The 23,924-nt window shown below is 34.1% G+C and overlaps 1 protein-coding gene across 1 annotated transcript; it reads left to right on the forward strand.

Moving 5' to 3' along the window:
• Positions 1-4,931: 4,931 nt before the first annotated feature.
• LOC106055706 (integral membrane protein 2B-like) lies at positions 4,932-23,672 on the forward strand. Its single transcript, XM_013212096.2, has 6 exons — positions 4,932-5,105; positions 14,771-14,950; positions 16,428-16,595; positions 17,142-17,252; positions 18,245-18,395; positions 19,647-23,672. The coding sequence occupies exons 1-6, from the start codon at positions 5,025-5,027 to the stop codon at positions 19,781-19,783; spliced, it is 828 nt and encodes a 275-aa protein (XP_013067550.1). The 5' UTR covers positions 4,932-5,024; the 3' UTR covers positions 19,784-23,672.
• Positions 23,673-23,924: the final 252 nt, after the last annotated feature.

The raw sequence follows: 23,924 nt of genomic DNA on the forward strand, positions 1-23,924 counted from the left end.
ACAGCAACAAGACTGCGATATTCGTCAAGTTCCGTTTTCACTGTTTCTTGTGAGATTTCAGCGAGAGACCGAGTCCTCAGAGACAACTTGCAGGGGCGGACTGGCAATATTCTTATAATATATGGGTATTCAGTCGGGCAAATGCCCGGTGCGCCGCGGCACCAATTAGATTGCTCGTACCGCCTGCAAATGATATCGATTGAAGAGAAAAAAAATGCTCTTTTGCAAAGCAGACTTTTTAAAATATCTCTGTTCAACTTATACCTTCGTGGAAACTAAAGCCTAATACATGGGCACAAAAATAAAACAAGCGAAATACCGGTAAAAAAAAAAAAAGCCTATATTATGCCTACGTATATCAATTAGGAGGCGCGGTGGTTGAGCGGTAAAGCGCTTGGCTTCGGAACCGAAGACCCCGAGGTTCGTATCCTAGTAAAGACTGGGATTTTTATTTCGGGATCTCCGGGCGCCTTTGAGTCCACCCAGCTCTAAAGGGTACCTGACATATGTCAGGTATTAGTTGGGAAAAGTAAAGGCGGCTGATCGTTGTGCTGGCCAAAATGACACCCTCGTTAACCGCAGGCCACCGAAACAGATGCCCTTTACCTACATCATCTGCCCTATAGACCACAAGGTCTGAAAGAGAAACTTTACTTTTTACGTGTATTATAATTAGTTTGAATCAGTCACGTGATTAAATTTGTAATAAAACTTAATTAGCAATAATAATTTAAATCTGTGCGATTAGAAATGACTTTACCAACTTTTTTTGTTTAGCTCTATTTCATGCTTTTAGCTATACACTATGATCCTATCACTTCTCGACCAGTTGAAAGGGGTATAGGAGAGAAAGAAGGAGGTATCTGTGTTAATGCTACAGAGCTCACTTTTTAAATGCATTTATATATATTTTTTTTAAGTTAAACGACCGGAATTCGAACTCGAGGGCTCAAGCCTCCTCAAGGCAAAACGCTAACCACTGTGCCAGTGAAGCGCTTATGACTATAGAAGGTTCTATATTATTCTATTGTTAGCTTCAAGCTTGAAAGCGGCGACCCATTTCTCTCTACAAAGTATGAAAGACTTATTTAACCACATCAGTCAAGTAGAATTTCTTTACATTGTTTAGATACCAAACAAAATCCTTAATTACCAATACGCTATTTAATTAACTAATTGGTCAATATTTTTTGTATTCTTGTTTTGTCAAATACAAGAAATAATTGTGCAAAATTTAAACTTGATTCGAGATTGGTTGTGGGCGTGGGAGAAATAACGTGTACAAACTTTTTATCAGACAGACAGACAGAGTTAGTTGATAAAAGCCTTGTAAAAACGGAATGTAACAGCACAATTAGAATTCCTTACAAAAGGCATCGATGAAACTTTGTATATTACCAAGGAGCTAGCATTCATGCAATTGTCTCAGAAGACAATGGATGCGCCCAGGTCAGTCACTGTTTTTGGTTTCGTCTTGAGACGGGGCAGAATCTGGAGTGACTGATCAAGCCACTTCTGGAGCGGCAGAGTTTGCCACAGTTCGTGCATGTATATGCATCTGACAGGGCAGCTATTTTCTTCTTTCTCTTGACTGATGCGGCTTCGTTTCTTTGGCACTCGGCGAAGTTCGATCCAGCACGTACAGACTGTCTCCATGCTGTCCGGTCTTGGGCTATCTCCTCCCAGATACTTTTTTGCACACATCTCTGTAGATTAGTCTTGGGCGGCCCTTGAGCCTGACTCCCTCTGCAAACTCAGCGTATAGGATGCCCAAGACTAACGTGCAATCTTTAAGGGAGCAACAAATCGGGAAAATAGTTTTAATGCAGTTGTCGAAACAGATTTGAAAGTACCTACAGCAAGAATAGGGCCTATACATTAATACGATAGATGGAGTGAAGCTCCAAATGTAATTTAGGGAGAAATATCTGGACTTGTAGGGATTTTCAATACAAACTACACGCTAACTGTAAAGGTAGCTTTGAATTTAGTGGTCGAGAGGTTAAATACGCTTGAACTTGGCTTGTCTTGGCTACCTATGAAGGGGGCTCGAGGTTCGACACCGACTCGAGCAGAGGAAGCACGGAAAACCTTCTACCAGATACCTCCCAGATACCGCCACTGGTCCACAGATGAGATCGGACCATAATAGCGCTCTGAGCATGCTATAAGCATGAAAGTAGCGTTATATAAAAGCTATAGTTATTACTATCTCGAAAGGAGATTTCAAGACCTCAGTGCTATTGAAAAAATATTTTCAGTATTATTTTTAATGTAGATTGAGAAGTGGTGAAACCAGACTTGAGAATTGGAATAATTGAACTACTATAATCTAATATAATATCATCTAAGACATTTCTAAATGTTCCGAATTGGACGTCTACAAGGGCTTGCCGAAAATTTTCCAGATTTAATACGGTATCTCATGCTCAAAGGTAACTTGTAATGTTTATATCATAATAGGCCAATATTTAGTAGCAGCTTAGAAAAAATTCAGAAAAAAACAACAACAACTTTGTTAGCAGTAGGCCTAGATGGACGGATGAACTACTAGTCAGTTCACTTTTAATAATAACTACCTCCGAAGCTGAAACACATTAAGAACTATTATCAAAACACTCGTAGCCTCATGCATCGCACTTGTTAGATTTTCATATCATTTATTGATACTAAATTTCTGTATTTGCTTTAATTAACAAAAAAAAAAAATGGCCCGCCAAAATGTTTCCTTTAAATTTTTGGCCCGCTCCTCCAAAAGTTTGCCCATCACTGGTCTAGATCTAGATTTATACGTAGTAATACCTACGACATACATTTATGTTTTAATATATAGTCTATGGTTTTAATGAGCTAGCAAGTGATTATTAACTGCATAGCCTATAACTATAACCACTTAAGTGCGCAGTAACGTTGGCGCCTTAGTGTTAACATCCGCGAAGAGGCCATTGAACCATGGAACTATACTAATGATTGAACGGATTGAATTCACCACGCGTGGACTACCACAGAATATATATAGGTTTTAGGGAGGATAAAAAGAGAGGCTTGATATTTGCCAACCCATAAAGCATCGCATATTTCCTACTGATAGTTCGGATTTATACGTTAGGCTTGCTTTCGCCTTAACATGACATAAAGGGGTTGTGATTTAATTAAGAAGGGTTGTGATTTAAGAGCGGTGAATATTATATTATTGGATGACTCTTTCTTCCTGTGCCTCTTTCTTCCTGTGCCTCTTTCTTCATGTGCCTTGAGGAATGACTTTTGATAGTGAGTCACGTCTTACAATATAACCAAACCACAAACCAGCTTAAGCTAATTAAATTAGCTTTCATCACAGTATTGAGGAGCTCCTCTCTTTTGCCAGGCATAAAAATAATTTATTCTTCTCTTCCTGGTGTCTAATAGCCAGCTTTTTTTTTTTTTTTTTTTACAAAGCTTATATCAATTCACTCTGTTTGTCTGGTAGAAATTTTGTCCACGTTGTTTCTCCCACACCCAATCTCGGATCAAGCTGAAATTTATTTTTCAAAATTATTTCTTTTACATGCCAACACAAGAATCAATAAAAAAAAAACCAATTAGTTAATTAACTATTGTTAATTAATTATTGTGTTTTGTATCTCGAACAAGGGAAAGAAATTTTTACTTAATTGATCGATAAAGCAACCTATAAGTAGAATTAGTCCTCCTTATTGTTTATTTTTTGTAGAAAAAAAAAATAACTAAAAAATAAAACCCCAATTTCAGTGGTTATCCTATTGGCTTGGGGAGACAGAGGAGCCGCCTTAGCTCTCGAGTTTGGATTCACGTTACTCACTTATTTATTATTTAAAAAAAAAATACATTTAAAAGCGATTACCCAGATACCCCCTCCTTTCATCTACCCTTTTTCAACTGGTCCAGACAAGTGATAGGATATAGCGTATTGAGAAAGGTGAAAGTATGCATATTTAATAACATGACTGATCCAAACTATTTGTTACAACTAAACTATAAGCTTTGTTTTTTTAAAAAGTGTATTTATTACGTGTGTCCTAATTAATTCGCTTGTTTGTAGCATTATCTCTCAAAGGCTTGGATTCTTCTTTCAGACTCAGCGTTCAGTGTCCAACTTTCACAGCCTTATAGCAGTGTTGATTGAGACCACTTTAACTTTTACTGGAAAGCTAGTGATATGTACTACAACTCTTCCGGATTTTCGACAATTAGTGATAATTAATTTTTGTTTTATATAGAAAAGAGACTTAAAATTAAACCCTGCAGCGTTGAGAGATATTGCAGTGATTTCTCCCTTATGTGTTTTTTTTTTCTTGAGTGTTTTTTTTTTTTAATTTGCTTGTTTTTTTTTTTATAATTTTTTTTTAGAGTATCCTCTATGATATGAATGTTCTTTATACACTCTATTTTCTCATTATGTCAGGGGAAATAAAAATAATGTTACATATCTAAATTTAACTTTGACACCTTAATCAAACCATATATTTATGCCTAGGACAAAAACACAATCAACAAAGACATTTTACAATTAATTTAACATTCTGTACCCTGAAATCACACAGGCGAGAACCGCCGCTTAGCTCTTGCATTGAGTGTCCTGAGTGGATGCAGACGTCATATGACTTACGACCTAAAAATAAATATCACATCTAGGGAATGTACACTCTATAGTTACTTCCCTTTACTTGGAATTTGTCGTCTCTTTCTGAAGAGGTCCTTCCATTACATAATCTCTTTGCAATTGTATTACATTGTATCACATTGATTAGACATAGACTAAATCTCATTGCTTCAATATTATTCTTCTAGAAATTTTTTTTTTTTTTTGCAATAACAAATTTGACCATATGCCTACTGATACATACCTTTATGAACTTGCCTCATCTCCCCTCCCTTATATTAGATTTACTTGTGTAATACGTCATCAGTTTGAGCTGTGTACAAAAAAAAAAAAAAAGGGCCAGGCAAGATTTTGTAACAACATACACTAATCTAGTTTACATAGACTAGGCTGGGTGAGGAAAATGACGATCTATACACCTTCACAAGTTGAAAAGAAACCCGAAAAGGGTTCAACGGAACCAGAGGTGGTCACGGAACCACTAGTAAGAATAACATATTTAAATATTAAACTAAATCTCGAGTCATTATTAGACTAGTAGTAGATTATATAATTATAGTAGATAGACCCTGCAGTGATAGTAACTGATAGTACTGATATTACTGATAGATCTAGATAGTAGATCTAATTAAATCTAATTAATCTAGATTTATTATATTTATAGTATACTTACTAGACTAGTATTACATAGAGATTCTTTCTAGTCTTAGGTCTAAGACTAGATTAGAGTAACTCAGTATTCTTAGTTATTCTAGAGTAGACTAGACTGACTAGAGTTAGAGATATTAGTATAATTAGTACTAGAGTAGTTTATATGCTATTCGGACACCTCTAGGCACAAATTTGAAAGTTTGACTTTGACAGCGCATTATTTTACAATGGTTTGACATAGAAAAGAAAATGACTATCAAAATCTTCTTTAGTTTTTAGGAGAATAAGGATGACTACTTACATTTGTACCCCTAACCTATATATTTGTTATTATATTTAACCCTTAAAGTGCTGAGCTGTTTCACAATGAGTGCATAAACAATGGAGGCTAAACTACCACACGCGCCTTAGGGGTTAAGGTCAAAGAGGCCGTGTGTTTTCATTTAATTCTGACAAATTTGACCCACATTATTTGATTCTGGACATCATAATTTATTTCGGACAGTCTCTATATTTAGGCATCAATAAACTCAGATTTTAATTCTATATTAACATTATTTAAATTTTAAGATCCCCAGGCATAGCCCCTCACAACACATGAAATCATTACGATGTTTTCAAACTATGCATAAATACGAACACAAAAAATAAAAATATGAACACACTTATTCTACCAAAATTAGGTCACTGGGATAGTGATTTCTGCAACGACTTTTAGACTTATTTTATGTTTGTTTATTTTATGAGTGTTGAATGTTTGGGGTTTGCATGATTAGATGTGTGTTGAATGTTTGTGTTTTTTTTGTTTATTAAATTTCTAATACAGATGATCTTTTGTAGTATAGTAGGCCCCTACAGGTTACGATAGCCATTCTTGCAATAACTGAATCCTCTATATTCTCTCTATATAAATCTAGATCTGTCTAGTATGTCTAGATTTAAGCATTTAACTTCATTCAATGTACCAAGCTCACTCCAAACATTTGCCCATTTATTCTCTATTAAAAAAAACAACAACAAACGAACAAATATAATATAAGATCATTTTTATTGATGTCCAAAACTGGCTGTCTGAAATAAATTTTGGTGATATAATCGTAATTTAATTCGGACACCCTATAAATTTTTTTTTGTAACAAATATAGGTTAGGGGTACAAATATAAGTAGTCATCCTTATTCTCCTTAAAGTAAAGAGGATTTTGATACTTCATTTTCTTTTCTATGTCAAACCATTGTAAAATAATGCGCTGTCAAAGTGAAACTTTCAAATTTGGGCCTATAGGTGTCCGAATAGCATAAAAACTTCTCTAGTTCTATATATATTTTATAATAATAATTACTAAATTAGACTTTAGAGGAGTAGACTCTATTTAATTTACTATTTTAGTTAGTATTAATTTAGATTTAGAGTCTAGTGACTAGAAATAGAATCTTATCTCAGTATAATACAGTATATCAATATCTAATATATAAAGTAGAATGTTTGGCGTATGTATGTATGTATGTCCCCGTATAGAAATAAAAACCGCTTGACCAATCTTGATAAAACTTGGCAGAAATGTTCCTTGGGTACCAACTTAGACCGTAGTGTATGTATTGTGGCCCTAAAACAAACTTAAGACCCTCAAAAAAAAAAAGACCAACTCTATTACAGCTATATAGATAGTGTTTTATGGATCTTGGCCATGTCTACAATGTTGACATGAGAAAAGATCAAAAGGATTTAGATCTGGATCTAATTTTAAGAACTAAACTTTGCACTTATAGGGTTTTTTTTTGACACATGAAAATACAAAATATAGTTTATATTTGATTTCATTATTTAATAAAATTAACCTTCAAATTTGTGTTTCAAAAGCATTTTTACATTAATTCGTTATTTATATCTGCGAATTTAGATATTCCGATGCACACTCTTTCTTTAGACATTACTGAATGGTTACACATTAACACATCTCTCTACTGAGTCTATTCCTAGGTCTGAAACTCTTATTGAACTCTAAGATGATAAAACTTCTTTTCGCAAAGATAGTTTTATGCTTTAACACATGAACATACTAATTATAGTCTATTCATTTTATATTTTAATCAAATTAACATTCAAATTTGTTTTTCTAAAGCATTTTTAATACATTCGTTCGCTGTTCGCTAAAGCTACTTAGCCGTGTTGAGATAGCCCTATATTCATCCATGAAAAAGGTCACGCATGCGCAGAGCAAAGCTTTCACGCAGCACAGAATGAACTCTATAAAAGCCAATTTTTAACTCTAGATTAGTCTAGATCTAGATCTATGTCTACCTCAAGATCCTCTTTTAACTTTAACACATGAACATACAAAATTAAGTCTATTCATTTCAAATTTTAATCAAATATATGTAGGCCTACAAGCAAATGTTTTAATTTGAAAAAATGGATTTAAGTAGATTAGTTATTTTGATGTGATGGCTTCATTCATACTATTTTTACATTTACATATTCGCTTTATTTATTACATTATTATTTCGTTTAAATGTTTTAAAAACACTCTCAGTGACTATATCGACAAAATACACAAATAAAGACCTGCGTGTCGCTGGTAAAATATGTCTAGTTAATATTATAATCTGAATATCTCATTATCATGATTATATAAATGACAGTTAAGATTTAAATCATTTTGTAAAAACTACTAGATCAGGGGTGGGCAAATTACGACCAGTGAGCCACATGCGGCCCGCCAAAGTGTTTTATGCAGCCCGTTGACACCTAAAGAAATCAGGTGTTCCCACACATTACACATGTAAAAATGCATATATATTTAAATAAATAATTGTAAATATCTATAGATCTAGAAATTATTGAAACTTTTGATTCTTTTCACTTATCATGAAGAGGCTAAATAAACATTGTCTTTAAACATCTTTCTAAAAAGTTTAAAGTAAACGAAGATTGTTTAAAATGGCAATATTTTGAAACATTCAGTCAAAGACAAACACAAGCCAGTATTTATTCAATTCTATCAAAAACTGTGTTGAAAGAGTTGGGTCGGCTTGTACAAGATGGCAATTGTAACAACTAATGGAGCTCGTGCTTTGACAAAGAAAAACAGGCTTTTTAATAAAATAAAGCATTGAATATCAAATATATTGTTGAAATTGATTTCTCAATGATCTTATTATTGGCAGAGGGCCAGCTTTAGGCATAGACAAACTGCTTAGGGTCCCCAATTGGTGAGGGCCTTGCACTAACTCATGTTGTATTATTTTAGAGAAGAAATATCAAAACTTGTCCTCAATGTTATTGTTGAAGTACAATAGGTTTTTAATAAATTGAATAGTTTTACTGTTGTTGCTTTTTTTTTTTTATTTGAGGCCACCAAATTCACTTTGCCAAGGGCCTCCAATTATCTACCAGCCATGACTGGCACTTCCGAGAAGTACTTGAAGATTTGGAACAAAACATTCCGATGTTCGGTTACCAGTAGTATACGCTGGCCTAGAAGAATTTGGAATCTCAAGGAAGAAATAGTTAGGTTCATTGAAGGACATTGATTGTGACCTTGTTACTAATATTTCTAATGAAGAGTTGAAGACAGACTTCATGTTTATCATTGCAGACATTGCAATGTTTGTTTGCAAATGAAATGTATGTGCATCTTAAATCTTTTCAAACAAAGTTATTCTACTTCTCGAGCCAGCGAGTGAAATCAGGTCTTATCATTTTCCTTAGCTGAAAGGTAAATCTATTTCTAGTGAAATGGATGAAATTAGAAGACCAATTTGGATTCCTTGATTGTGGAATTTGAAAGCAAATTTTGAGATGTCAAGAATTTGGAGCTAGTTTTCAATACCATCAGCTCACCATTTAATGATTTAGCTCCAGATGAGCAAAATATGACCTGAAGGAGTAATTCCAGTTAGTTCTTCCAAAGAAGTTTCATGACTGTCAGAATCTGTATTCTCATACTTAAGAAAGCTTTGCTGCAAAGCTTTCACATTATTCGGAACCTGATTCATCTGTGAACACGCTTTATTTCGTTTGTTTCAAAATTATCAAGTGTTAGAACAGCTCGATGCTCACTGACTGTAATTTGACAGCAGTCGCAAGAACAAAGCAACTAGTAAGCTAGTTCTATGGTTACAGAAAATTATGCACAGATGTAAACAGTTAAATGCTTCACATTAAGGTTTATTGTACATTTGTGGTGAAATATTGTGATGTAAAAAGACAAAAACAAAATTTTAAAAGTTATTCGTAAAATTAGTTCAAGAAATTGCTAACTGTTGTTGTAATTCCTCAATTGGGATTTTTTAAAAAATGTATGCTGCCCGCCAGTCCCCACATTTTTTTAATGCGGCCCTAGGTAGAAAAAGGTTGCCCACCCCTGTACTAGATCTATAATTATATTCTGTACTGACTATTATTAGTATTATAGTTGTACCAGTATACTATTTATTACAACTTATCACTATAATCTAGATTTAGTATACACATAGATTAGATACTAAACTCTTTAGTCACTATAGTCTCACATAGAAGAATAAAATAGATCTAGAATAATCTAGACTAGATCTAGATCTAGACACTGTGTAGTGTAGACATAGACCTATAGCAGAGAACATGATACTGAACAGTGTAGATGCTAGGAGACAGCCTTGTTTTACCCTGTTTGATACTTTGAAGTGCTCTGATGGTTCTCCACTTTCCAGTAAATAAACAACATCCAATCGGATTTAAATAGGAAAAGGTTTAGTGATCAAGTTTGAACCAGTTGCATGGCTATAGTTATTTCGACATGAGACATTTATATTGCATAAATGAAACTTTTGAAAAACATTTTTTTTAATGAAAATTAATAAAGAAATATAGTGTTTGTAGGTTCTGAGACTGCCCACGAAATTAAAATTTCATATACGTACACTATTGTTGGATATGAACAGTATCACAAGACATCCCCTAAGGATTTAATCTCCTAAAAACAATTTCCCATTCTCTTAATAACCTTTACATGTCACAACCTGTGACAGGGCAATAAGCTATAGGTCTACACAGGTTGCAACGTCACAGGTCAGTGTTGAGGTCTACCATAACTATTGGTCTTGATTGGACCAGTCAATGTGCTATACAAATATTTAGGCCAATCAGCATTCAGAATGTTTGGAGATGATGTATTCATTTTTTTCCAATAGGCTACCGTGGCTGTGGGAAAGCCCATTAAAAAAAACAAAAAAACGCAAGGACTATTTTTTTCACTATTTGTGTTGAAAATTCGTGGTATAATAATAAGTTGAATCTGTGAAAGTCAAGGGACAATACATATATACATAATACATAATATTATGATTAGTACAAAGCGACAATCTGTCTGTGACTGTATTAGCAACTATTTGGTTATTGCAAGTATTCTGGTTCTCCTCCCTAATAAATAGTTACTTTCTGACTCCAGCATGCTTTGAAGAAATTATTATTATCTTCTTTGTTGATTAGAAACATGCAAAATGTTTCCGAATCATTAGTTACGTTTCTTAAACTTAAAAGGCGAAACCTTTCATGCAGAACAATTCCAATACAGTATGTAATTAGTGAAAGGCCAATAATACAGTATGTACTTAAGGTACTATGTTTAGTAGCAAAAATTAGGCTTACAGCATTATAGGCGGAGGAGCCCTTTAGCGTGATGGCTATATATAGACTTAGGGCTCTGCATATGATACTCGCCCAGGGCACCAGGCTCTGCTAAGGCCGCCTCTGTTTTGTCTTATAAATCATCCAGATCTATAGATATAGGTATATCTAGACTATTTCTAGATTAATGTTTGTTTGTTAAAAGTTTCAAATGTTACTTTAGAGTTGAAGATAAATACTTCTACTTCCTAGCCCAAACATTTTTTTAATCCAAAAATGTTATGTGTTTAGAGTAAAATTAAGTTGGATTAAAATTAAACACTATGGGTTGTAAAGAATGCATCCTCTTTGAAATGAAACATTGATGTAAAAAGAAAAATAAGAAAGAATAGAAAAAAATCTATTTCTAAAAGCCAAATTCTTGCTCTACTGATTCACTTTTCCACTTAGATACTATAAAAAGATTTTGATTTTTGTTTACCTATTTATGTATTTGGAACAAATAAGCCATTTTCACATTCAGTTCAGTTTTTTCATATTCATTTCAGTTTTTTCATAAAAGGTCATCTGTTTAAGAAAAGGGATCTAAAACTATGATGATAAAAAGAAATGTCATTGTGTATATGTGTGTATGTACAACATCTTTTTAGACAACTGGTTGAAAGACATTTCTTTCTCAATGATTGAGTCACCAGGCATAAGGTTAGCTGACAAATGTTTCAATGCAAACAAGATATTGTCATCTTATATCAACTGACAGAACAAAAGAGTAAGAAGGGAAAACTAATTTGTGCAAAGAGGTGTTCCTTATAGCACTATTCCACTAGTGTAGTGAAGAAAACATATCTTTTTAAAGGGTTCGTAGAATTCACTGACAAAAAAGTGTGTGGTTTAAAAGATTTCTTTCATTATAATCATTACATCTTACATACAAGATCTAGATCTTCATTATCTTCTTGTCACATGTGAAAGGTCTAGGTCTTTTCATGATTGATATTGTACAAGTCAGTTGATTGGGTCTTTTCATGAATTATATTGTACAATGAGTTAGGTCTTTTCATGATTTATATTTGGTGAGCTGAAAGATGGCTGCCTGGTCGTGCGGTTTGCACGCTGGACTGTCGTTCAGATTTATCGATGGTCCAGGGTTCAAACCCTGCCCGCTCCCATCCCCCGTCGTCCTGCGGGAGGTTTGGACTAGGAAGTAATTATCTTCAACTCTGAAGGAACATCCGAAAACATGTAAAACATTTTACAAACAAAACAAAGGTGGCTGACGCAAAAGAGGTGCCTCACGAAAACGCTTTAAAGACCAGCTTAGTCGCCTACTTGCTTTAACTGACATAGAAGAATGCACTTGGTTGCAGGCAGCTTCAGAGTGAGACAGCTGAAGATCTCTTACTTACAAAGCCTGCAGGATGCACATTTGAGACCAAAAGAAGATCTGCTGCCGAGGACAGACATAGACGGCAAAAAGAACGATCTAAACAATGGTTATGCATGCACTAGATGTGACCCAATTTGTAGGTTGCAGCTAGGGCTGCATAGCCACAAGAAATACTGCATTCCTCATTAATCTTTGGACTGAAGACAAGCCTTATTATTATAGTACATGTCAATGGGTTATGTCTTTTCACAATTTGAATTCTACATGTAAGAGATGTAGGAATTATCATTATTTTGCTTGCATTTTAAAAAAAAAGGAACCTTCATTTATCTTTTGATTTTTTAAAACTTATAACCACTTATTTTATACGATCATTTCCCAAAAGGCACCATGTGAATCTCTTGTTAAACATATGCATAGATACATGCCGCTTACATGTATTAGAAAACTGTGTGCTGGTGTATTTAAGAGAAACAGGAAGCTAGATAGATATATATATAAGGCTATTCTCCCCCTACCTCACATTGTGTGCAAAGTCAGTGACACTAATTGACATGTCACATCTTTCTCATCCTGATGTACATTAGAAACACATTAGTGTGTACAGTTCAGGAATGACAAGTAATGTCATCATTATGAAAGTTTGAAGAGTAAAGAACACAATGTCCCAGACTGTGCCAGTAGCAATGTTTACATGAGAGAAGATCGAAAGGATCTAGATGTAGATCTAATTTTAAGAACTACACTTTGCACAGATAGTTTTTTACTTTGACACATCAAAATACAAAATATAGTCTATTGATTTCATTATTTAATAAAATTAAGCTTCAAATTTGTGTTTCAAAAGCATTTTTACATAAATTCGTTCCTTATATCTGCGAAGTTAGATGTCCTGTCGTACTTTATAATCCCATTCATTTAACAAATGGGGTAAATTTTAATTGTATCCCATTCATCTCGCAGTTCTTTTGTTTTTAATAAATATGGATGTATCGGCTTAACATGTAAACCCATTTTCGCAAAACCACTTTTATTTTCCTGGTGAAAGAGAAAAACTTGAAAGGAACATTATCTTGGTTTGACAATAATATAAATCCAATCCTCTAGATTAGTAATACATAAACTAAGGCCTGCAGGCCTTAGTTTATGTATTATATATATATATGTATGCCCATCCTTTTTACCCTGCTATATTGATGGAAGAGGGATGGCGTTAGCTATAGTTAGTGTCTGTTTTACACATCTTCAACAAAGTTTTTCTTTATTTTTCTTCTTCTCATTTTTAAGTTTAAGAGTTCAGCTAACCATTCTCATATCTGAGATAAACTGTGCAGAAGTTTCCCCAAATAAGCAGTTCTTCATACAGTTTGTCTTCTAAAAGGGGTATTCTGGGGCCAGTATCTTGCTCAGGACTCTTGGTTAAGTAGCCAGCTATGGAGGACGTGGTAATCATTCTCTGGAGACACTGCACAAAGGGAATGTGCTTTGAAAAATCCAATTTCCATCTTGTTACAAAATGTTCTTAATAAAAAAAATAAAAAATCCAATTTCCATCTTGTTACAAAATGTTCTTAATAAAAAAAATAAAAATGTTTGTTCTAATTAATATGTAATAAATACATTTCCTTTTCATTTCTATATCGCAAAAAAAAAAAAGCCTACTTTTCAAATCTGAACCTTCCAACATGATAATGAGAAGACAGAAGAAAAAGAACATTTATTAAAAAATAAATTTCTCCTGATCAGGCGAGGGAGGTATTGAGAAGGGGTCACATGAGAGGAGCAGTTAGGGAGTAGTTAAGAAACTCAGCTATCGATGAAGAAAAGGAATTCAGAACACATATGTTTGGTAGATCCCATTCAGTGTAAAGATACCGTAGTAAGAAATACAGTAGCATGCTACATGCTCAGTGGTGTGGCTGTCTTTCTTCCTTTCTCTTTGCCGTTTCTATTTTTAAACCACATTTAATGCCTCTGTAGCAGCCATCTAATTAATTAATCAATACTTTTTATTTTAAAAGTAACGATTTATCACACTGCTCCAAGGGCCTCTTCAATTTATTCTTTCAGTCCTAACACCATAGGTCTAGAGACTACAAAAAATAATAATTTAGCTTCATTACTCATTTATTGTTTGTTTGTTCTTAGTCTATGTAATGCAGATCACTTGGTAATCTTTTTTATTTTGACTTTTCCTGATTTTTGATAGACATTTGGTAGGCTTAAAAATACTTTTAAACACTTCAACTACAAACTATGTAGACACTGATTGATAAGGCAATGTTTTGTCTGTTTTACATGTTTCAGATGGTCTGTCAGAATGGAAGATTATTACATAGTAAACCCAAACCTCTGGCAGCCATTCTGAGGATGGGGGCAGTCATGTTTAAACACTTTTATCAAGAAAACAGTCAAGACAGCTGTCTGTTTGTTAATCAGGCAGTTTATTAGTTAATCTGCTGTCAGAATTACATTTAGACCTGTATCTTCTTCTTTTTTTTTAAGACAAGCTTTAAAGATGAAGAAGACGGAGTGGACATGAGTGCTAGACCTCCTTTAGTGAACTACTTTCAAAAGAGGCGTCGCACCTTCTGCATCCATTTGCTGTTGACCATCTTTATCCTGGTCATCTTAGCCTGTGGAGCCATAGGGGCTGTGGTCTTTTACAGACACCTCAACAAAAAGGTTTGTTTGTTTTATTTTACTCTTGTAATCATCACAAGTTTTACTTGGTACTTTGATCCAACTAGAAGACTTAATGGTAGGTGGAGAAATTCTGGGACTGAACACAAAAAGAGGCATTATTTTATCCAATTTTAACATGTCTCAATATCCAGTCTCTCTGCAAACTGCACCACAAGACACAACCAATTCAAAGAACTTGACAACTCAGGGCTCAGTAACACTTTAATGCCCAATAATCAAAGCCAATACTGCAGTACAATTGGCAACATCATAACACTGACTGTACAAAAACTTCACTGAAAACTGTAGCACTGTATTAGACTACACTGTCTCTCCATCTTTCTTGTACTTGTACTCAATTCTCTGTTCCGGACCGACTTCACATCGTGCTGGTTCTTTACTCGATGACTTCGACTCAAACTTGTGAAATTCTGAGGTAACGTGAAGTGACTCTGACACCCTTGCTATAAGAATATATGGTCCCTATAGGTTTTCTAGAGCCCGATGGAACGTTGCTCAATCATTCTGGTTGATCACTTGACTACATTTGATGTGACTTGCCTGAGTACTATTCACAACACAGATCCTTCCTCAACTGTTGTGTACTGTCACTGGTTGTCACAACTCATCATGGTTGACCGCTCATCTAATGGTTTGCGTGGGCTAAAGACACACACATTATAAATCACAGGCATCTCTTCAAAAAAGATAATTATGTCCTATGTCTATTCAGGGGACTCAATGCTTTGTCACAGGCTTTTTGGTGGGAAAGGTTTTTAATAAACATTGATATTTAGTGGCTCAACCAATGGGCATCAGGAAACACAGGCAGAGCCATGTACAAGGAAATGACTGCCTAACAAACTGGACAGTATTAACTTCCTCCCCCGCAAAGAACAATCCACAATCATCCATCTAAGGACAGGACACGCACCTCTGTTAAATTACCATCTCAATAAAATAAATCCCAGTAGTAGACACTGCACCCATCCTAATGAAACCGTAAACCATATCCTTTTTGAATGCCCCTTAGGCAGACCCTACTACCACTCCAGCCCAACATAACCAACACCCTGTACGGCAGTGCTGAACAACTGAAGAAAACAGCACACTATTTTTCCTTGGCACAGTCTGCAAAAGAGCTGACAGCTTAGCAGCAATAACCTGGCTAGAAGAAGAAGAAACATTGATATTTTTTTTAGTATACTGTACTATAGTGTTTATAGTATACATTCTGTGCCAAAACAGCTGGTCCAAAACATCCTACTTCAGTGTTTTCATGTGTTATTCTAGTCAAGCATGTTGATGGAAGACTTTTGTACAACCATATTCACTCTTTTGACTTACTCAGAAACACAGCAAGTAAATTAGAGTCTTGAAATTTCTGGATAATCATCTAAATGCTAATTCTATAACTTGTACTTTATGCACACAAAACTTAACATTTTTATAAAAACGTTTCTGTTTGTGTGTGTAGGTCTACACTGGAGTGTGTGGCAATTTCTATATTGGTGGTGACGACACTCTGAACGAGCCCCAGAAATTTGTTCAGGAAGAAGTGAAAGTCACAGGCCAACTTGAAGAACTGCAAGTACCAAGATTTGAAGAAGTGAAGCCTAATGTGGTCTTGCATGATTTCTACAGGGTAAACAATCTTAACATACTTGTTCATCGTAAACATCAGTTTAGCAATACAGCCTCAGCAAGTTTTTAAAAAAGAAATCCCATTCTTAGCTTTTGAAGCTGATGGTGGTCTATCTATTTCTCATTCTATTTATTTCTTGTAATGTCAAGAGTATTCCCCCATGAAGCCAAGTGATGCAGTGTGTCATACAATTTTTTTTTCCTTTGATGCCATTCAGAACAATTTCATTGATAAGAGATGCAAGCCAAATTTAATTTAAAGATACTTTAATTTTTCAGAAAAATTATAACCAGAGTTTCCACTGTGTGCCCTATTAGCTAGGTTGTTTTTTTTTGGGTTTTTTTTCAAAATTTTTAATAAAAATCGTTAGAGCCTTTTTAAAAATACATTAATGTTTTCACTCACCCACCCGTGAAGAGAGTTTAAGCTAATAATGGGAATCGTAAAAATACATGCACTTCTATATCTTATAACTACACTCTTTTTTTCATGAAAGAAATTTGGGTAAAACCACTTACTTGCCTATGTTATGTTTTTCTCTTTCAGAACTACACTACCATTGTTGACGCCGAGAGTCACAACTGCTATGTGATGAAACTTAATCGATCACTAATTGCTCCACCCAAAGATTTAATTGATCTTATGGAAAAATTAATGGTAAATTTTGTTTTGTCATGAAATTCTGAAGCCAACAAAAACTCACAAATGAAAAAGCAAACCTGAAATCATTTATTGATTTAAACTTTCAGTTACATATTATGAGAGCACTGACTTAACAAGATCGTTTTTTGTATGTGCTGATCTTTAATTCATTCTCTCCTAACTGACGATACCAGCGTTGATTCCACCAGAATGTGGTTAATAATTACGGAGAGAAAGAGTTAAGGATGTTCATGTTAAAAAAAGTAAAAGGAAACTTCCCCTTGCAGACATAAGGGCAGATGATGTAAAGATCATCTGTATCTGATCAACTGGCTTTACTTTTCCCCAACTAATGTCAGGTACCCATTAGAGCTAGGTGGACTTAGGTGCCATTAAGATACTGATATAAAAAATCCCAGTATTTACCAGGATTTGAACCCAGAAGCCACAGGTTTGGAAGTCAAGTGCTTTACCACTCAGCTTGGTCAATGTAACATGTTTAAATTTGGGTCTCTCATAAAGTTATGTTTGTTGCCTTGTTAGTTCTTTTGAAACTGTAATAATTATTTCTTAGAATATTTAAAAGAAATATATCACAATATAATATATCTCATAATATTTTATGTGCTTATTATAGTAAAGTAAAGAACCTTTTCATCCTTGCGCTCTATAGAGCAGATGATGTTGAGGTCATCTGTTTCTTTGGCCAACCTTTAATGAGCAGGGTGTCATGTGGCCAGCACAATGGCCAACTACCTTTACTTTAACCAACTAAAGTTAGGCATCATTAGAATTGGGTGGACTCAATGATGCCCTAAAAATCCAGAAATTCAAATCCCAGTCTTCATCGAGATTCAAACCCAGGATCCCCAGGTTGGGAAGCCAAGCATTTAACCACCCAGCCACCGCGCCCTCTGCTTATTATAATTTTCAGCTATTTAAAATCCACACAAATATGCAGAAAAAAACAAACAAATTTTAATTTTATTATTAAAAATATTCTACAGGGTGGTTATTACCAGACTAAAGCTAAAGTCATCCGAGAGAACTACAGGCCAGTGTTGCCTGCTGTGAATGACCCGATTATCTTTGGTTCAGACATCAACTCCAGGTGCTACAAATACAATACCTACAGACTTGAGAAATATGTACCTGGAGGCAAGTACAATACCTATTGGTCTCTTGTCACTAGCACTTAGTCCATTCACACTATAAAATAATAGCACCTTGATTCATTTAATATGGCATGAAATAATCAAACGGCTTCTTCTTCTACAAAAAATAACAATTCAAGAGGTGAACATCAGTCTGTAAATTTCCAGCTTCTGTTTTAAGCAGTTGGAACCCAAATAAAAATAAAAACTGCATTATAAAGAATTTTTTTTGAAGTTCTTGCTGTGTCTAGTGATAATTTTTTTTTACATTATTTTATACTGCTCACTTTTCTGTATTACTGGTAATGCAGTGGAACCTGCTAATTCACATACTCGCTGATTGGACTAGACACACAAGATATAGAAAAAGCTTGAACTGTTGTACTTTCTACTCAAAACATTTGTTCCTGGTGAAATGAAATGTTATGTTTTTAGTCCAACATATTTGACTTCAGTTCCTGTATATAAAGCTGCTGGCCACTCTCCTTTCCTCATATCTTGAGACTTGCAGCCTCACACCAGGAGCAATCGAGAGATAGTGTTTCCCCGCCATGAATGTTAATATCACACTCTTTGAGGGAGCTCTTAAGGGGGGGGTGTCTTTGTAACACTTGTGTTGTCTACCCTGAGAAGGCCTTCCCATACACAGCTCCCTATAAAGAAGCTAATTTTCTTGCATACAGACTACATGTCCCACCCATAGGAATTGGGACATTTTTTGCTATGGCGTGGATATTTATATGTGACAACTGTAGGATTTCAGTGGCTGATATGTGGTCAAACCAGTTCACCTGATGGATTTTTCTTAGAAAGCGTAGAAGGATGGAGTCAAGCTTTTTGATCTGGCGAAAATATAAGGTACCGGACTCTGGCACATATATACATATAAGAATGAAGGGAAGACTACAGCACTCTAGACTTTCAATTTTGTAGATAAGCTGCTGAGTCCTCTCTGTCGCCATATTTGTTCTTGAAGTCTGCCAAAAAAAGGATCAAAAGAGCTATGAAGTAAGCTCCAGTGATTATTAAAAGTTTACACCAGGTAGACTTCATTTTTCAAAAGTTTATGTTTACGACCTAATCACTTATGTCAATCTTAGGAACATATACATCTGTAAGGCTTAAATCTAATCTAGTTAAAATAAATGAGAGACCACTGAGATAGAATTTGTATAGTCATTTCACACCGCCCCCCACCCCACCTCAATGTTTGGAGAATTATTTTAACTTGTAAATTCTGTTGCACGTCTTTCAGTTGTGAAGCGCTCCATCAAAGAAATCACAGAGGACATCAGCACCTATGCTGTCCTGTCCCACAACCTGGACAACCCTATCCTCATGAAGGTTGTGGTCCACGAGATAAAGGAGACTCTTGTTGATCAAGCAGCGTAAGAGACAAGACAGTACAAGACACTTTTCTAACTGCAAGACACATGTCACAAAAACCTTTTTTTTGGATAATAATCTTAATGAAGAGTCTGAAAGAAAACATTCCCAAACAAAAAAAGGCAACAAAAAAAAATTGCTTGTTCTTAGATCTCTTAAAAATTAAACACAAAAAAAAAGTTAGTTGTCAAAAATAGCAGTGTTACAGTAATCTGCCTATTTATCCTTTGTACCAGTTTGTACATTTTCTAAAATAAAATGCTGCTTTTTATTTACTATAAATTATGACATAAACCTTGTTTTATTTTTGTGTGCACATGCTCTGACTCTCTTGGTAGTCACTGCAAAAGTCATAAGCAGCGTTCTGTAAATAGATTCATTACTACAAGATAACATTGTGTACTCTACAGTTTCAATATAACTTTTAGATGTCTGTATTACTAGTTCATTCATGTTGCTTAATGTATTGTCATAAATGGATTTCATTTCTCAGCATCCTAAAATTGCTTTATGCTAGAGAATATTTGTAGTTTTGTAGGGATTTTTTGACACTGGTTTTGATGTCATGTTACACACTGTTCTGATACAATTGTATGCACTTTGAGAACTAATCCATAAAAATGGATGATTTTGAAGGTATTAAAAAAACAACTAAAAATGGAGTATCATTACAGCTATTTGGTCAAGAAAAGAAAAGATCTAGCATGCGTCTTTTTATGGGATTTTAAAAAATGATAAATCCTTACATTTGCAAAGGCTTGAAGAGGGAGAATTTCCTGTAAATTACATCTTTGAGGCATCTTAAGTATAAATTGCTTACAGCAGGATGATTTTTAAAAGTCAAAAACTTATTTATTTGAATATTTTTAATATTGACAAAATTTCCGTAGTCTCATTCTGACAGGCTGTATAGTATTGTAATGAAATTAATTGATTTTGATAGCAATCTGGTGTAAAAATAAAATAAGGGAAGTAACTCAAAGTTGTTTAAAAAAAAGGGAAGTACCATATGTGCTTGTACCTGTATGGTATTTTGACTTTCTAATTTATTAAAATTTGTATGTGTATTTCTTATTTAGTTGCTTAATCTATGCATAATGCATCATAGGCTTCGGCTGGGTTAAAAGTTGCCTCTCTATGTTGTTTTGGTTGTTGTTTTCTTTGTTTTTTTTAAAGATTTTTTTTGTCAATGCTGTTATTTGAGGATATTTTGATCACTCAGAAATAATGACTCCTTGAAGCAAGCTTTTATGTTTTTATATGCAAGGAAAATAACTCAGTAGTAGATGCACTCTCTGACATAGACTTAAAGAGTTACACTCACACAATGTTTTTAATAACAATAATGATGGTTACTGCAGGGGCTGCCGCATTGCACTTCATCCATTTCACTTGAAAATTTTTTATTTTTATTTTTAATTGGCCATTAACACTCTGCTTGACATTTACCTCTAAATATTTTCTTCTGAACAAATAAATGGAAAACTAGTCAGTGAATGGTGAACTACAAAGACATTTAAGTAATAAATGTTGAACTTGGCTAGATTTACCTCTGTGTGTGAGTTTCCCTACATCATCATAGTCTAAGAATTGTTTTTTTAAAGTCATACTATCAATTTTTCTTAGTCACAAGGTGGATAGGGAGGTCCAAACACAAGTTAGAAACTAAACTGTGGATAGGGAGGTCCAAACACAAGTTAGAAACTAAACTGTGGAATGGAATCTTTTATTTTTTTAGATAAAGCTTTTTATGCATAGTACGGTTGGTTAGCAAGGCTGCTGCTGTAACAATGCAAATGTAGTGGGTTTGAGTCCCCATTCTGGCCAGTTTTTTGTCTCCTTGTCTTTTCATTGACAAATACAAATCTGAATGTTTTGTTGACTAAAATTGTTGAACAGAACAGTAGACATTGATTTCTAAAACATTTTATTTTTCTTGTTTAATCATATTTGCAGCAAACATTTTTCTTCAAATTTTAATTAGTTTAAATTTGTTTTGGACTTTCTGACATTTTCATGTATGGCCAAATGCACAAATCTTGCAATGAAATCAAAAGTTTTCTCCTTCACAGCAAAAGAGTTACATCAGTTTCACTGCATTATTTTAGGTTTTGTTTTGTGTTGTAGATTAACCCCAAAAACATTCACAAACTTTCTGTCCTTGCATACATTAAAACAAATTCATTTCAGAGTGTTGTTCTCCTCCTCACACATTTAACTTTGTGTGTGTTTGGTGGCCATAAACAAAAAAAAAGTGTATTTTATTTTTTGTTATGTGACCTTCAGGTTTTTTTTTTGTTCAGTATTGACATGAAGTCAGTATCAGGCTGTTCATTCCAATACTACTTGGTTCTTTGTAGGTACTGCCCCTTTTGTTTTTCTTGCCATCTGAAAGCAGTGAGTCCCTCAATTCTCGGTCAGCTTTGTCTTGTATGTTAGACTTTTAATATGTGAAATGAAAAGACTTGCACCTAGAGAGGAAAACTTCATTGTTTCAAGTTTTCTAAACTTTTTGTCATTTTGTAAGGCTCGGGATGACATATTTATTATTATTCTTGTTTATGATTTTTTTTTAGTCCATTGTTTTTGTTTATATTTTACCACTTTTCTTACCTCCCTTAGTTCTAAGATTGATGTAAGGAAACTATTGAACTTTAATTGTGTGTTTGTGTGCGGAATAGTGGATACATTTTGTATTGAAAATTCGTTCCCAATTTCAAGCTCAGCAGATTAGAAAGTCTTTTAGCTTTATATAAAAAAATTATGTTTGTTCTCCTTATCTACTTGATTGTGATGGTAAAGCCATGTGTAGACTTGTTCATCACACAAATAGGAGTGCCCAGAAATGTCATATGATTGTCACCATTGGGCTCAAATTCTTTTGAAAAGATATCTTTATTTTTTTTTTAATTTAATAATTAAACAAATTAAAATACGTGTTTCAATAGTTAAATATTTTTATATTTATTTTGGTATTAAAAACTTAAGCAGTTGAGAGCATTTTTTGCATATTTAGGCTTTGGGTTTTTCTATTCAGTGTTACTGTACGGATTGTCATGAAGCACACAGAGTCAATGTTTATTGTATACAATCTATGTTTTGTTACTTAACTATCCTCCTTTTTAAAATTTTGTTTTTATCTTATTAACAATCCGTTTACTCTCTTATCTATTAAGTTTGTTTTTTCTTTATGTTATTGGTTACAATGTACTGCAGAGTTTCTCAACATTTTTCAGCCCCCAAAGTGTACCCCATGAGTATACATATTTAGGCTATTTTTTTCTTTTTAGTTTTTGTCTGTGGAATTGAAAGACAACAGTATAAGAGAGTCAATATTTGTTGTATACATTCTATGTGTTTTACAACTGTCTTCTTTTTTTTTCCCCTTCTAAATGTAGCCTGTTAACACTCTGTTCACTCTCTTATCTATTAAGTTAGTTTTTTTATTTCTACATGTTATTGGTTGCAATGTACTGCAAAGTTTCTCAACATCTTCAGCCCCGAGAGGTACCCCATGAGTATAGATTTGAATTGCAAGGATTAGGAAATGGCGCTGGACTGGGTGGCAAGAATACATGGCTTCTAGTTGTATCTTCTTGATGTTAATGAACTCAATTGTTATTTTCATCACTGGCTTGTCAAATAGCACCTGCTTTGATTTCATACTCTAATGGTGTCAAAGGTCAGAAATAGAGGGGAAAAAATGTCTCAAGTACATATACATTACTGTTTCTTGGAGTCGTTACATTTTTTTAAAAACTAATTTTGTTTATTCATCTAAATGACCCCCCCCAAAAAAGTTGTTGAAATATGAACAAAAATGTTTCTGAAAAAAAAAATGTTTTGGCTGTAAATACAATATCTTATAAACTAAGAATTAAATTGTGTTTTTGAATGGTTTTGTTGAAATGAAATGTGTTTTTGTTTGCTGGACTAATTTTACTATGTTGTAGTTACTTTACTATAATAAGTGTAGGAGGAATTTATCAATGTGATCTTTGTACTAAAATAGGTGAGTCGAGAAAGAATGCATTTCTAAAAGAAGTAATGATCTTTTCCTACTACATATAGATAACCTTAGGTGACCTCTACTAAAACTTTCAATAATTAAAGAAACTACAAGTTTCCAAGAACAAGTTCATTTCCA

This window comes from Biomphalaria glabrata, chromosome 15 (assembly GCF_947242115.1).
Source record: "Biomphalaria glabrata chromosome 15, xgBioGlab47.1, whole genome shotgun sequence".
Classification (NCBI taxonomy): domain Eukaryota; kingdom Metazoa; phylum Mollusca; class Gastropoda; family Planorbidae; genus Biomphalaria; species Biomphalaria glabrata.

Bases quoted from the DNA above. Each gene is read 5' to 3' on its own strand.
- LOC106055706 (XM_013212096.2), top strand. From the start codon at position 5,025: ATGACGATCTATACACCTTCACAAGTTGAAAAGAAACCCGAAAAGGGT. The intron at 5,106-14,770 runs GTAAGAATAACA...TTTTTTTTTAAG, and splicing joins AGGTGGTCACGGAACCACTA to ACAAGCTTTAAAGATGAAGA. The intron at 16,596-17,141 runs GTAAACAATCTT...TTTCTCTTTCAG, and splicing joins TCTTGCATGATTTCTACAGG to AACTACACTACCATTGTTGA.